Raw genomic sequence first — 17,125 nt, 5'->3', positions numbered from 1 at the left:
CTGTTTAGATTAAGTAACAGCCCGATTGGATGATACGTTGTCCAATGGCTTCCCTATGAATGGCTGTAAAGCAGGAGTGAATGCATGCATTCCTTACCTTCTTCCAATGTAACTGGATGCCCACATGGAAATGTATTGCAAGCAGAGAAGGAACCAAGGAAATGAAGACAGACACCAGAGATTGGTATAAACTAGGGCCTCTTTATTTAATAAGGGAACTTCACCCCTCCCTGGAAATGTAATGTCTGAACAGGGCATACATGAGCACAATCCAATGTATTGTGCAGGTCAAATGTATCAGGGAGGACAAAACATGCTGTTGATTCTCAGGTATTATTGGGAAATCAGTCAGCTGCGTGATCCGTCTTTATGAGTAAATGTTATGCTCTCATGGACATGTGGTATGTCAGAGGCTGGAATGACTTTAATTTTTAAAAATATATGTATATTTATATAATAAAATATATAATAAATTTTATTTTATTATAATGATATATAATAAAATAAAATCTGAATATCATTAGTCCTTAGCAATTGTATTTAACAATCCCCCTTTCCCACTCTTTGATGTTTTCTTTGAACAGATTCTATTTTTTTTAAAGATCAGATACATATAATATGCTTGGATACAATCAAGGTAAGAGTAGATTGTTGGAATAAAGTTATAATTCTCATTTAAAGAAAGTTTTATAACACCTGCATTAGTGTGAAACTACAGAGTATAATGACCAAGGAATCATCATCATTTTATTGGATAGTTAACACGTCTGCTTTGTTTTACTTGGAAATAGATTTGTATCCTAGGTTTTATAGCACTGAAGCATGAATGTAAAAGGTGTGAGTTTATTAACTGAAACTATGTTACTTCTCCCTTCATATGCTCACTGTTATCAAGTTGTTTGGTTAATACCTAACTTCATGAAAAGAGTTTTCCATTTTTATATTTGTGTTTTAACTGCATGACAAATTGCCTTCATGTTTGTGGAGTTGCTCATTGTTCCCTTGAAACTAAGGGTATTTTAATAGAAACTTCTAGAGAACTAGATTTTCTGATAGTTAACGCACAATGATTTATTTTACATGTCAGACATCCTGGCTACGTTTAGTACACAATGGCACAGTTAAAGCATGCTAGTCCCTGCTATGTCTCACAGTGATTCTCATGATCATGGTAGCTAGAAAAAAAAAGAGCCTTCACCGATTGCTGTTGGATGTGTCTGTGATCACCAAATTCACACTGGACATTATGTATATGAATGTGTGTCTAAGTATAGTTAGAACTCTTCTTGGTGTAAAAGAAATATCATGTAGGAATTGTGCCCTAGGCCTGTTATTACATGTTCATGTGTCTACTATAAATGCTATGGCACGTCTCTGCAAGAGACACTTGCTATGATCATTACCTCTTAGCTGAAGTCACATTTAGAAATTGTCCAAGACTTGGGGATTGGAAACTTTAACAGTTAGAGCATGGTTTGAAAGCACACGAGGCAGCCATCTTGCTGAAGCTAAGCAGATCTGGATCTGGCCTTTCTGAGTGGGTGGGTGACTGGCTAGGAACCCTATGAACATCTGCTTGAGCCTTTCTATCTGAGGCATTTATTGTGCATTTGTGATTCCTCACTCAAGGTAGTTTGCAGGTGCTTTACATGATGACTTCATCCTCCAGGACCTCTCCCATTCTTTGTAACCATTATACTGTGTGTGTTTTATTAATGAGGGAAATCTGGTATTTCTCTGGATGGCAACATGAAAGCCTGGTGTATTTGTGCAATTCCAGTATGCCACAGTACACCTAGTGGTTGTGTAATGGAATGTATAGAAAGGCAGTGAAAGATCCCCCCCCCGGGGGGGAACTTGCATATAGGAGCTGATCTTAATTCCACTTAGGGTACGGAAGCAGAAGCTTCTGTAAAGTGGCAGATAAAAAGCCTCATGTTGAAAAGGCCCTTGTGTCCCATGTGATAGAAGAAAGGTAGGATAGAAGAAAACTAAATAATTAAACTAATAAACAAATGTAAAATTAATTTTACAAGGCAGGCTCTATGTGGTTGTGTGAATCAGTTCATAGACTTTGCTCCTCACTTTCTGTTTGTAGCAGAGAGTACTAGGGTAACTGCTATTGTAATATGGTAAAGGTGATATACACCACTGAGAAATGCTGAAATAAGCCCAATGCAGACATTCACTGTACGCGGGGTTGGGATTTGGGGTGGGATGGGGATTGCCACGGCAGAGGTAGCTCCACCCCTTTCATGCATCCAGCTTCCACATATTAGTTGGAATGTCTGCATAGTGATCCATGGAAATAGACAGCAATTACATGTGCCACACACCAGAAAAATATAATACAAGTGTGGTTACAATACACATGGATAGCACACTGGCATGTGATATCCAATATGTAGATCAACCTTTGCCAATATGGTGCTCTGGAACTGTGTTGGAGCATAACTCCTATCAACCCCAGCAAGCAAAACCAATGGCGACAATGGGAGTCCAACACATCTCAAAGGCACTTGTTTGGGGGAGTCTGATACAGAGTGTGAGATCTGTCTGTGGGAAAACAGCCTTCATGCTGTGGAGACCTGCCTCATCCCCTTCTGCCCACACCCGCATTCTATCAAGATTATTATGATCATTTATAATCAGCTGGGAACACCATCTTAAGAACACAAAATGGAAGGTTCTTAGTGGCTAGACCACCATAGCAGAGCCCTCTTTCTCCAGAGACAACCCAAAATCTGAACCAGAACATAAAGTAGAACAACTATAAGATTTTTTTTTTCATTTGGATTGGCCTCTAATGGCTGAAATTTATACTCTAATGGCTGTATAAAATTTATACAGTAGTTTAAATTTTAGCCTTTTATTTTATAGTTGTAAGGGTGTGGTTTTTTTTTTAAAAAAAATGTTATTGAGTTTATTTTTATTTTATTTATTTATTGCATTTATATTCCGCCTTTTTTCCTCCAAGGAACCCAAGGCGGTATACATAATCCTCCTCCTCCTCTCCATTTTATCCTCACAACAACAACCCCGTGAGGTAGGTTGGACTGAGAGTCTGTGACTGGCCCAAAGTCACCCAGTGGGCTTCCATGGCTGAGTGGGGACTAGAATGTTGCTTTCAGTCTTTCATTACCCCCACCTACCCTTGAGCCTTTGAGTTGAGTTAGGGATTAAACATGCTTAATATTTTTTAAAATAAAGAATAGTTTTAACTCTTATCACTTCTAATTAGTCAGCAGCCAGATTATTATTATTATTATTATTATTATTATTATTATTGAAACATTTCTATGTGGGGGACATGGGTTATGTAGATTTTATATGGATTTCTAGTTTACTTTTTACAACTGTTTAAATTTGTTTTCTTTTTGTACTTGGCCGATTGCTGTGCCCAATGGCAATAAAATTCATAAAACTTCATACACAAATACAGAATACCAAGAAACTAAATGGTGTGTCCCTTTGATTTTATGGACAAATGCTTACTTTGTTAGCAAGGCATCCTGTGCGCACCTAACAAATGTACACCTAACAGTGTGCACAGAAGTGCACTGTATATCTTACAGGGCCAACGCGGTATTGGGATAATGGTTGGACCTTTGACTTAGTCAATGTAATGTTTGCCTTCCTTTCTTTTTGCAGGAGGTATAGAAACCAAAGAACTCGGAGACTTGCCCCTGAAGAGGTGGAGTCCATGCAGAATATACTGTCACACAATCTGTATCAAGTGAGACAAAGGGTGTGTGTTTCTCATTCTGGTAACATGTTTCATAGTTCTAGAACAAAAGATCATGTTTGCACTCTTTCAAGCCTTAGCAACAGAGAGCAATAACAGAAAGTTCAGCATTATTGGTTTGTAGGCTGTTGCAGCTGAGCCACAGAATAACATCATGGAAAAATATGGGTTCAGATCCTTACTGAATGTGTACATGTTTTTTGTCGTGTGTGTGCATGCGTGGTTTAATGTTACCATGATACCCACAGACTTGATATTTGCACTTGCTGTGCTTATTCACAACAGCACAAAACAAAAGGGTCACCAGTGTTTTTCCTTCCTGAGTATTCACTCTCATTTGTGATCTATAATGAGAAATATCAGGAAGGCTCCAGGAACTGGCACTAGGTGGCAGATGCCTCTCGCTTAAAAACCTTGAATGATAAAAGAGTATTTTCTGTTTCTAGAGGGCTAGCTGTGTTATATTAGCTTTTGGGCCCATGGGCCTATTCTACATTTTCAAAATGTGTCTGTGGGCACCACCACAAATTGCCAGCAGGGCACACCTTCCCTCACTCACGATTTCCTCCTCTCCCTCCCCTAGCTGCTTCTGCCACGCTCATATCATCCTCACATAAAGAGGCAGTGGAAGAGCGTCATCACACAGGGGGAAATTGTGTTCTTTTACCGTTGCTTCTCTGTCCCCGCTTTTGTTCTGCATTACTTCATCTTTCTTCCCTGGGGGGGGGGGAGATGAAGTAAACAAAGACCACGTGGCCCATCCAGGGACCGTTTTTATCATGCCACTTTTCCTGCACACAACAAGAGATCGTGGCACATGCCATTTTTTTATAAAAAGCTGGATTAAAAGGGATCTATTTTGTGATGCACACACATCCAGATGTGTACAGTAGAGAGTGTGTGATAAAACACTCATTTGATGAACCTCGAAGTCTCCCAGCTGGTCCATGTCCTGCTGCTGAGGTGAACGGCGGTGAAGAAGAAGGACAGAAATTGCAGCAGCAGAGGAAGTTGGGAGAGAAGGAAATCGTGACAGGGGGACAAAATTACATGTGTGTGAGGGAGAAGAAATTGTGGTGGTGGTGGTGGAGTGTCATGAAAGGGCAGCAAATAATTATTTGATGTATTATTATTGCATTTTTATCTCATGGAATGGCACTTGAGAGATTTTCTAGCTGAGGTGTCAAAATAACTTGGCCAGTCCTGGCTACTATACACCTTGACTTGAGGTAGACCAGGAGTTACAACATTTGCTTCTCTGTCTCAGGCACCAAAATGTTTTGAACTGGTCCTGTAACAAAAGTATTATGTCAGAGGCTTTTGTGGACTACAGGCTGTAATCCATGAAAGCTTATGCTATAATACATGCTACATTAGTCTTTAGGGCCCCACGAAACTCTTTGTTGTCTTTGGTTGTTGTAATGCATCCAAACAGGATTTTTTTCTAGTTAGTTTCAAGACCTTGTTTTAAGCCCATAGAAACTGACTTTTCTGATAGCTATAGAATGCATTCATGCATGTGGAGCTGGAACACACTTGCTTTCTCCTTGGTTAGATGAAAAGGGATTGTTCCCAGTAACCACTGAAACATGCAAATGGCTACCTGATTGCCACATCATGAACCAGATAACTAACCCATGATGGCATATTTGATTTGACCAATTGAAAGCCCTGGTGGGGAAATAGCCCAATCCTGAAGTGTGCCCAGGTCCCAGATAGGTCAGCAAGGTCCAGCACTGCCTCCACACATATGGCGCCCTGCTGCTGTTCTTTTCCCCCTGAAACTTGGAAGAGCCATTCAAATGCTGCCGAGGTCCTTCCATTTTGGGGTAATAGTATTTTTCTCCACAAAACCCACAAAACCTCCCAGGTATTAAGAGGAAAGCTGTGATATTACATTCATGGGATCCTGGCTTAGGATGTATTTCTGAGCAGGCTCAGTGAGAGTGAAATAAAAATACATCAAGGTAAAAGAAAATGACATTATTTGGAGTGTGGTGTGTGTGTGTGTGCTCTATATATGTATACAGACACGCACACACACACAAAGATTTTCTACACACAGAGAGACACACGGAGATTTTCTACACAAGGCATTTATTTTACACTAGTGCTTCCCTACTCATCGTTGCTTATAGGATCTTTAGATGACATCATGGCCCCTTGCTTCTGTTTTTAAACAGCGCTTTTGGCAAGTTTGTTTAGAGTGGGGAAAATGCAGTATTATTTGTGAAAGCAAAGGATAATTCATTTTCCCTTGTGTAATTCTGCTATTCCACTATTCTGCAGTGCCACATGGAGGTTATGTAGTGGAAAAGCAGGAAAAGAAGCACTCAATGAAACCAAAGGTAGATACAGTAGACTAATAGCCTCATATAGAAAAGCTCGTAGAGTAATGTGTATTGAATAAGTGTGCATTATGACTGGCCATTGTGTACATTCTCCATGACTTATGGAGAACACACACACACACACACACACACACACACACACACACACACACGACCAGCAACAAAAGTTTCTTGTTCAGAATTTAAGCCAGCCAGTGGCTTCTTCTAGGATTCCATTCCCCCTTGCCCTTGGTTTTCCATTCTCCCCTTCCTACAGTCAGACAGCTTTCTGACTGTAGGAAGCATACAGATTTGGCCATTGAGCATACTCCTCTTTCATATGGATGTTTTGGAGTCCATCCCCCCCCCCCCCACATAGAGATTTCTAAGCCTGTGTTGTATGGTGGCTACAGAAGGATCCACACTTGGGGAATGAGTTTACTATTAGTAATGGGATGCTAATATGTACATTACTCATTTGATCCATTTTGGTGGAGATCTACAAGATAAATTGCATTGTTAAAAAAACCCCACATGATTATGAGGCAGTGATGATTTTCAGTGCACTGCTAGGGAGTTTATCCTGAGAAAAATCTCAAGCGATGCTGTTCTCATTTCAGACGCTGTCATACAACAGGTACACCCTTGCCACAGACCCAAGCGAGAAGGAAGCCAAAGAAATCCTCATCCGGCGCCACCACAGCCTGAGGCAGTCCACGAGGAAAGGATACAGCCTACCATGGGGAGGGCAGGTACCACATCCACACGCGGTGCTATTTGTGAACGGAGCCATGCAAAATCGCTGAACTGCCTGCAGATACAAAGGCTGCTGCTTATTAGCACTGTAGGCTGTGGCCACTGAACATGCCTCTCCTCAGCAGTCCTATTATCCAAGCTATGTTCCCGCAATCATAAAGGTTCTTTGTGGTACTGGGAGTGGTGGGAGTGAGAGTGGTGGGTGTGTACAACTTCCCAGCATTCTATTCATCACTTTTAAAAACAAGACTTAACATGAGCATCCTTGCCTGATAGCTGAGAACCATGTGGTGCTGACCAGGCTCCTTGATTTCTATTTTATTTTTAAAGATCTGGCTCTAAATAAAACAGCAACAATAACAAGTAACTAGAACTTGGTATGCCACAAAGGGAAGTGCTGTCCTCCAGCACCACTTTATTTTCAAGAATGCCTATGGGAGTGTATGTGCTGTGCATCCCTAAGCATCGTCAGTTTGCCTTCTGTGAAGCGGGTATTTAGAGCTCCATCACACCTGGGAAAAAATGCTGGCTACCGTCGCTTCTCCGTTGTCGCTCAGTTACTTCCTGTTTGAAAGTAACTTGTTTGAAAACAGGAAGTAAACAAGGACCACGAGGCCCATTCAGTCAGGCATTGTAATCACGCTGCTTCTTCCACACACAGCAGGAGAGAGCAGCAACTTCCAGTTTAAAAAATATTTCGGAGTTTTCCTGGTTTTTCTTGCAAGGAAGGCCAGAAGGGGACAGAAGGGCACAGGAAGCAGACAACGTCATGTGAGGGACCTCCAAAAAATCTTTGAGTGCTCAGTAATGTGCATGCAATAAAACACTCATCGGATGGAGTTGGGCTTTGAGGACGCAAATATGGGATTTGGCATTTGGGGCTCAGAACCTACTTCTGCCTTGTACTCAGTTTCTTGGCCTAGTTTCTTGTCTTTGAGCCACAGTGGTCTGACTTCTGTGGAATGGGTGTTGGAGCAGAAATTGCCAGTTTAAAAGAAAATTGCTGATTTGGACTCTGCCTTGTATTTAAGTTCTTGGGCAAGTTACATTTCTTTTCATCTCACTAGTTGGTCTTCTGAGGAGAGGGTGTTTTGTGAGCCACCATTTTATTTATTTTATTATTTATTTAAACATTTGTATCCTGCCCTATTATTGCTGGGATTTCAAAGCAGCGTACAGATAAAATCAGAACAATGTAAACATAAATAATTTACACAGCTAAAAATGTATTACATCGTTAAATTAAAACCACTAGAAAATTGTTAAAAAGCATTCAAGCAATTAAAATTAATGAAAACTATGTGCAAACATGGAGAATTTAGCCCTTAGAGGCTTTGATGATAAGCCATTTTTAAACTTGGTGCCGAAATGAAGCCAGTGTTGGTACCAGTCGGGCCTCCAAGGGGAGGGTATTCCACAAGAGGGTATTCCACCATATATTATACACAAAATATTAGAAATTTGCATCATTTCCCCCAACATTTCTTTGTCCACAGGCAGCTGTCAGAAGCATGCGTTATTTGTCTTTACCCTCTGGTAATACTCGACCAATTCGAAGTGAAGCTAGGAATGATGATGATCTAACAGGTAATGTGTTTTAATCAAAATAATACAAGAAAAACGACATACTGCTTTCAATTCGCACTAAATGTTACATTCTCTCTGAGGCTGCAAGTAGCTATAAAGTGTCCATTCCCAGTAAAGGTGGTTTTGGTTCAGATATTTATAATATGTGGTCAATGAGATGATGCTCATCAGAATCCTGAAATGCTCAGCATTCATTTAGACCAGCCTCACCCAATCTGGTACCCCCCAGATGTCTTGTACTTCAACTTCCACCAGCCCAACTCCCACCAGCCCAAGCCAGCATAGCCAATGGTCAGGAATGCTGGGAGTTGTAGTCCAACATATCTGGATGGCACCAGATTAGGGAAGGCTGATTTAGAGAAAACACTCACTCTTTCCAGTGATATACTTTACTAGGGCTGTGCAAGTCTCGGCTTCAGATTTAGTTTTCCGAAGCCAAGATGGCCATTTTATGATGAATCTGCCATTTACAGCCCTACACCAAAGTGGAGAAAGAGCCTACAACTCCCAGCATGCATTACTAGGGAGGGATGCACATAATGGGGTCTGAGTTTGGCAGGCATGTGTGGTCTCACTGCTGCCGGCACAATTACCGGCCCTGGGCGATCCAAGACATGCAAGTCCCTGGATGGGTCACTGCACATTCTGCGAGTACCCTGCAGCTGCCTGATCCCCCTGAGAGCTGCCTGCTTTGGGGAAACCAGCCTTTAACAGCAGCGAGGAGAAATGGGCAGCTCTCAGGGGAAGCAGGGGCCTGCAAGGTGCTTGCAGAACTTTTGGCGACCCATCCAGGAACTTGCGTGGCTTGGATCATGCAGCTGGGTGGGTGATTGTGCTGGACCCTGGTATGTCTGTTCCTAACAATGCATGCTGGGAATTGTAGGCTCTTTCCCTGCTTTGGTCGAGGGCTGTGAACTAAATGGTGAATTCATCATAAAATGGCTGCCTCAGCTCTGGAAATCTGAACCCGAGGCTAGAACAGCCCTTTGTTCTTTACTGTTCTCCCTCTAATTTAATGGATTGTAAGCATGGCAGCTGATATTTTGCCAATGTCTTTTGAAGACGAAAGTACGTTAGGGATGGAATTGCCCCTATTTTAAAAGCGGTCTTTAACCTTTAAGTAACAGGCACCTGTTGAAAACAGAGGACTGTCCTTTGTAATGTAGGACACCTAGCCACCCCATAATTGACCTTTCCATTTCTCTCTTCTCATTTCCAGGGGACTGCAGCAGTGACTCTGAATCTGTGTTCATTAAGCTCAGTTCAGAGCCTCAGCCAGAATCACAATCACACCAAAGAAAGTGGCAACAGCAGCAATCGCTTCCAGTGAAGCAGCTGCATTCAAGAGCTGAACCGACAGGTTTTACAGGTCAGAGAAGACGAACAAATGAAGAGGATCAAATAGCCAGAAGACAAAGGCCACTGTTGCCGCCAAAACCTCGCCATAATGCAGTGCCTGAAACCAATCTTCAGGAACTTGAGTCAGAGGACGAGGAGAGCAGGGCACCGTTCCCATCACTCCCCTCCATCAAATGGACAGCAGAAAGCAGAGGTGAAAAAAAACATTTTTATGGGCCCAAAAGGCACTTTACTTCAAGGAAAGAGTGATTCCCCACCCCCATGAAAGAACAGAATTGCGTTTTTCATTCGCTTGTGTTATTTCTTTTGGAAATGGTTGGAGACCTCTGAACTCTGATTCCAGTTTAATTGGTGGGAGATGCCTAAGATGATATGGGCAAAATAAAACATCTGAGTTTGCATGGTGTACAAGATGTACATTGCTGGCATTGAAGCCTACATATGCTATTCATCTACAAATCCCATCCTAAAGAGAGATTCACACTTCCACTTTTGTCACTGAAAACCTGAGCCTTTCCACTGTAACTGCCCACACAGGACTGAGAAGGAAGGGTGGGAGGTATTAACCAAAGTCTTGTGAGTTGGCTTTACATGTAATTGTGCACACCATGCTATGTGCTTGACCCATAAAGGTATACTTAGTCCTCTCTGGCATGTCTCACATGCTTAAGTCTAATGAATTGTTCATACAGACAATTACTTTAACTGCACGGATTTTGCTCCACAGGCCAATTGCATATATGCATAGTGAGAGAGGCGTAAATCTCATTGGTTTCAAATCAGATGCAAGTGTGTGTTCTCATAGCAAGTGCTCAAGGTTTGCAGTATCAGTCATGTTCCAGGGACCAAAGCCCTGCAACTTGTGTAGTGTGCTGAGGATTGAAAATGAATATTGAGGACTCTCCTTGCTTGTGTGAGCTGAACACACTCCATCTCTTGACTATCAAAGAGGACCACTCAGGCTTTCCCAAAGTAGAAACATAGGAAGATGCTTTATACTGAGTCAGACCCCTTGGTCCATCTAGCAGCAGGTCCCTTGGAGGTCGCCCTTAATGACTTCTGGGTTGGCACTGTGTGATAATAGGGTTGGGAGGGCATTTAGCCCAACTATTCCATCTCCAAAATGCCACACCACCTGTTGATTCATACTCACACATCAAAGCATTCACATTTATTGGTTCATAGAATCATAGAATAGTAGAGTTGGAATGGGCCTAGAAGGCCATCTAGTCCAACCCCCCGCTCAATGCAGGAATCCACCCTAAAGCATCCCTGACAGATGGTTGTCCAGCTGCCTCTTGAATGCCTCTAGTGTGGGAGAGCCCACGACCTCCCTAGGTAACTGGTTCCATTGTTGTACTGCTCTAATAGTCAGGAATTTTTTCCTGATGTCCAGCCAGAATCTGGCTTCCTGTAACTTGAGCCCGTTATTCCGTGTTCTGCACTCCGGGATGATCGAGATGATCTGTGACAACCTTTTAAGTATTTGAAGAGTTCTATCATGTCTCCCCTCAGTCTTCTCTTCTTCAGGCTAAACATGCCCAGTTGTTTCAGTTTCTCTTCATAGGGCTTTGTTTTCAGACCCCTTATCATCCTGGTTTCCCTCCTCTGAACACGCTCCAGCTTGTCTGCATTCTTCCTGAATTGTTCTTCTCCTTTGTACAAGTACAACCTGTTGTCTACCTCTAATGGGTGCAGGGATATGCATCTCCTGCTTTAATTATACCTCTTTTGCTTAGGTCTGAAAAGCTTCCATACCTGTAAAATCTGACAAGCTCCATTGAAAAATATAGTTGATTTCCTACTTTTCACAATTAACATTAGTTTCCATAGTGCTGGAATGGACCATTGCAATTTGTGGTGAGTGCCTACAGCATAGGAAGTTGTCTTATGCGGAGCAAGACCCTTGGTCCATCTAGCCCAGTATTGGGACTCTGACTAGCAGCAGCTCTCCAGGGTTTCAGGCAGGATTCCATCCTAGCCCTACCTGGAGATGCTGGCAATGGAACCTGGGACCTTCTGAACGCAAAGCAGGTGCTCTACCATTAAGTCCCTCCCCTTCCCCAGTGAGTACAAAAGACCCATTGAAGCTTTATCCTATTACTGTGTCTTCTCAGTGACTGTAGAAGACTTCATACTTTGTGTAATTTTATACATCTAACCACTCACAAGTCTTTTTATTCTCACCCCCGTCTAAACATGTATGCCTCCTCTATCTGGTGAACTTTGATCACATGCTGACAGGACATTGCAAGGTGCTCTGTCTTCCTCCCCCCAAAAAAAACTTTTCAGAAATATATGAACACTCTGTAGGCTGGAGATAACTTAAGGTGACCATATGAAAAGGAGGACAGGGCTCCTGTAACTTTAACAGTTGTATTGAAAAGGGAATTTCAGCAGGTGTCATTTGTATATATGGGGAACCTGGTGAAATTTCCTCTTCATCACCACAGTTAAAGGAGGGTGCCTTGCCCTCTTTTAAATCTGGTCACTCTAGTATAGCTCCTGCAGCTTTAACTGTTGTGATGAAGAGGGAATTTCACCAGGTTCCCCATATATACAAATGACACCTGCTGAAATTCCCTTTTTTATGCAACTGTTAAAGATACAGGAGCCCTGTCCACCTTTTCCTATGGTCACCCTAGAGAACTGTTTTGCTCTGCACTAGTGATAGTGATGCCACTATCACTGGGAAATACCCCCATCCTTCATCACAGTCTACTCAGGATTGAGAAGTACTATTGACATTTTAGGTTAGGGAAGCGTTATACTTTTCTAAAGAAAATATATTTCAATTTGACTACTAGGAATATAGACTATCCTTGTAATAATAACATTTTCTTAAAGAATGACTTCTTCATTCCCCTTTCTGCACATTGATTGTAACCATAAATGTGTTGTCTGAACAGAAATTTAGCTCTATGGCTGGCTCAGCATCCATTCCATGGCCTTATCATTACAGTATCTAGTAATGCATTGCGAAACATGAGGTAGCCATCATTGATCAAGCACCACAGGCAAGGTTTTCATATCGATTAGTTATTTAGTTATTAGCGCTCTTTAATTGAGTGATGTGGATGGTTACATGTATGTGTGAACCCAGTTTCAAATTCATTTTAGGAAAGTGAGTGACAATTGGAGTGCTTGTTGCTAAAAAAAAGATAATATTTAAATAGAATGAATGAATATTTGGATACACCACACTACCCCTCTTACTGCTGTTGTTTTCAAACTGAAATATTCCAGTCAAGACGTCAGGAATTTCTTTCGCCATGAGAAATAACACTTTATTTTTCCTGGTCTTAAAAACAAAAACAAAACCCTGAAGGTGCTCTTTACAAACAGAAATTAAACTGGAGGGTCACGACATTGTTTAAAGAACCCGTAAACACCTCTGAAGAAGGAATGATGACCGCGCAATTAGTGCCTCGTATAGAAAAGCTCTGTGACAAAAAAGAGAGGGAAACTGGCATTCATACTGTTGCTCTCCTCCAAAACATTCTCTACTGGAAACTGATAGGGCCCAATGGCTTTCTACATTGTTTTCTTTTGAGACTTTTTTATTTTTAGATTTTTAACAGCAAGTGAAGCTTTTCAATGTTAGTTCCCGATGTGTAAAGTTGCATGAATCAACATTAGCTCTTGTTTATTGTGGCCCATCCTTCTCATAGAGCACTAGATTCTCATTTCCTGTTCTTTCAAACAGAAGAATGGACTTTGAGTGAAAAATAATTTTAGAGCAACGTGATGATGTCAGTAGTAATCAAATCTGTTTGCGTCAGTATAAATCTATGTTAGCAGTAATTGACTCAGTGCAATCCTATATGTGTCTACTCAAAAAAGTAAGTCCCATAGAAAATGGGTGCAGGATTGAAGCCTAAACTTTATTAAATACATTATAGATGATTAGTGACCAAGCTATTTTGTATGAATGGCATAACAATATTACTAATATCGTTCAAACAAATATAGTATAGAATGCAAATATGAAACCATGAGTGAGACTTCCTGCACCTTTGACCCCACGTGACATTCTTTCTTTTCTTGGCCAAACTGGATATGTACCTGAAAGTTTCTCAGGTAAGCCAAGGGATTGATTGAAACTTGAACTCTCGATTTCAAGGCATTGAAAGTAGAAGAACTTGAATGGGAAGTTGTTTATGAGTCAGGTAAACACTGAGTACTTTATGAGGATTCCATTGCATTTGAAACAGGTTAACAACCTACATGTTGTACAAAACAGTTATGTAATTTAATATGTGATTATAATATATACACATAAGAATTACCTTGCTAAATCATACAAAGACCCATCCTTCATTCTCCCAACCACAGCCAGATAGTTATGGATATTCAAAAAGATGGCATGAATGTGATGGTTATTGCATCCGTCCATGGATCTCCTTCGTACCTCCTCCTACATTTTATTGGTTGTTGGTGGCTGGACAATAGCCAATTCGCAGGTGCGTAGGGGAGGAGAGGTGTAAAGATGGTCATTCTTGGATTAACCATTGCTTCCTCTGTGTGATCGCTGGCTGTAGGGCACCTGCAGAAGTCACATGGACCCAACCAGGGTCAATAGAGACTTCTGCATTGAGGCAGCAGCAGCTGATTGTGCGGAGGAAGCCGGCCATCACGCACAGGAAGCCGGCAATGGCAGCAGCTACTTCCTCTATTCCTTCTGCTTCTGGGCCCTGGTAAGTACAGCCCTCCCAGGCACTAGATGCTGGGAGGTGTAGGCTGTATGGGGGGGCCTAGGGCTGTGTAAGAAAATGTGGATCCATCATAATATGCCGGATCCACCATGAAATGGCCTCTGTGATTCAGATTTCCAAATCCAAGGATTGAGGCTTGCACAGCCTTACAATAGACCATTCTTTTGTTCAACCCAGCAGTCAGGAAGCAGGAGGAGGAAAGGATTTGAATTGGAATTTAAAAACACCCACTGGAGAAAAAGCACGCCCCTCTCTTTTATCATCAGTACCGCCCCTTGAACACACTTTCATCATCAATACTGCCCCTTGAACACACTTTCATCATCAATACTGCCCCTTGAACACACTTTCATCATCAATACCACCCCTTAACACGCCCACAGAACATCAGATTGAAAATGATGGATGAAAATACATGTTGAAGTTTGAGCGGTGTACTTTTGCATTACCAGAAGAACCGGACTTTCCACATGCCAAAAAACATTGCTAAGGGGAGGGGAGAACCACGATCACAGCAGGACATGGACAATGTCATCTGTGCACTGTGACAGCGGGCTATAACGCTGGTGTGATGGAGCCCTCTCTCTCTCTCTCTCTCAAAACCAATTGAATCTCTCAACCAATGGATAGCAAGGAAGGCTTTTTAAAGGGCTTTTTTTGGTTAACTTTTATTTTACAGCAGGTATCAGCAAGCTACCTGGGTTCAATAGGTACATGCCATAAATATTCATGCTGTACCCACTTGTTTCCACCATGCACAAAGGATTAAATAGCCACCCAGAGAGCTTTGGCTACTGGGCTGAACAATAAATAAATAAATACCACATCAATTTTGCTCTAATTGGCAAGGTTCCTGCAGGGATAACAAGGACTTGAAATATGTGACAGGGACTTGAAATGTATAGCACTCCTGTGAAATGATATAGGAGTCCTGTGATAACTCAGCCTCCTGCAACCTGGTGACTTCCAGATATTTGGGGTAGAACTTTCAGCATTCCCAGCCACTGGACATGTTAACTGCAGCTGAGTGAAGCTGAAGTCCAAAATATCTGTATGGCACCAGGTTGAGAATGGCTGTTTTTCAATCAATCAATTCCATCAATTTGTCCCTTCCACCTCCAATTCCCTATAAATAAAACAATGTTATCAACAGCAGTAGCAATTTATTGTTCACCCTCAGCTTTTAAATATTTGAATGCAAGTTTGAATCATTTATCCCCTCCACGAAATGCTCATTATGAATCTAATCCATCCATCTCCAGAGGTTTTTTTTCCAGTCAGTTTTAAAATGCGAGAGATCTCTCTTACTGTTGTGTTTCACATGCATGCCTCTTACATACGCTTAAGTGATACCCATCACTTACTTGTTCCTCATCAGACAGATGGATGGCTGTTCTAGGATCTGCCTTGCTCTAAGCTGCTTTCTCTTGGCAACCTCAAAGAGCAATAGTAGGGCAGGCAAGCTCCATTTCAAATATGAAGCATGTATCACTGAAAATAAATGGAAAGCATCCCTTGAAAAATCACAAAACTGAAGGCAGACACAGCTAGACATCGAGTAACACAATTTAAGGGACATTTTTTCCGTTCCTACACTATTCACTCCTGTGCTTACACCCATGGATTCCACTCTGTGGAAACTGAATAGAGGGATGGGCAGGGGAGGGGGACTATTAATTGCAGAATGTGTGCCATTTTTGTTACCCTAGTATTCCCCCCTCCCATTTATTTACTGCCCCATAGTTGAAGCTCTCTGGGCAGTTTACAAAGTTTATAAATTTGTACATCCTGAACTTTCAGTTCAAACAACTCTAACTTAGTAAGTTCTTAACAAGTGCTTCAAAACAGTTTCTGCATATTGAAATTACATCCTGCGATGACCATGATGATTATCTGATTGTACTTGCTTGTAATGGAATGTTTCTTAATGGAGACTAGAAGTGCAGCAGTGACCTCTGTTGATAACATGAAGTAATGAACTTCACAGGGAGCAGAATTTCTACACCCTCAAAGTGACGATTATGAAAGCATTTCCCCACAACTGTCCTTTCAGCTGGAATGGTGCTGGCTCACCATATTTGCTTTGATGGTGGCATGGTATGAATATTCCTTAGAAAAGAAATTGCATTCTTGGTTCCCATATATTGGGTTTCGTCGAGAAAGCTGCTCTGTTCCTTCACTAATCATGCATGAGTTCGGTTATTATCATCTTATCTCCCTGCAACTTCAGCTAGATCCAGTTTATTATTATTATTATTATTATTATTATTATTATTATTATTATTTATCTATGTTTCTCCTGGAGATTAATGTATCTGAATTTGCATAACAATATAGATCAAGGAAAAGGGAGAAAACACAAATGATTGTCTACTGCGATTGTTAGTTGTTTAACAAATTAAGATGTTTAATCTTAATGACAATTGAAGATGAATTTGGGCAAAACTCTCTCTCTCTCTTTTAAAAAACCCAACTACTTTTGATGTTAAGGAGGCAGGCTGACACCAGAATTTTCATCCAAATTGTTTTTCTTTGTTTTATTTTGGTTTGAGTTTTTGGGTTGTGGAGTGAAATGTAGGAGCTGAACAATGTATATAATATACCATATATAAACCTAGGCTATGCAACACCTA

At 41.3% G+C, this 17,125-nt stretch overlaps 1 protein-coding gene across 1 annotated transcript in view; it reads left to right on the top strand.

Moving 5' to 3' along the window:
• Positions 1-10,026, top strand: part of SLC9A4 (solute carrier family 9 member A4) — a 31,517-nt gene extending 21,491 nt beyond the window's left edge. The window contains exons 9-12 of the mRNA XM_063127487.1: positions 3,652-3,748; positions 6,696-6,827; positions 8,328-8,418; positions 9,638-10,026. Coding sequence (XP_062983557.1) covers positions 3,652-3,748; positions 6,696-6,827; positions 8,328-8,418; positions 9,638-10,026 — 709 coding nt within the window. The remainder of the gene's footprint in view (positions 1-3,651; positions 3,749-6,695; positions 6,828-8,327; positions 8,419-9,637) is intronic.
• Positions 10,027-17,125: the final 7,099 nt, after the last annotated feature.

This window comes from Elgaria multicarinata, chromosome 5, assembly GCF_023053635.1.
Source record: "Elgaria multicarinata webbii isolate HBS135686 ecotype San Diego chromosome 5, rElgMul1.1.pri, whole genome shotgun sequence".
NCBI classification, from domain to species: Eukaryota; Metazoa; Chordata; class Lepidosauria; order Squamata; family Anguidae; genus Elgaria; species Elgaria multicarinata.
The sequence above is the reverse complement of the archived record's forward strand: the minus strand, read 5'-3'. Positions and strand labels throughout refer to the sequence as shown.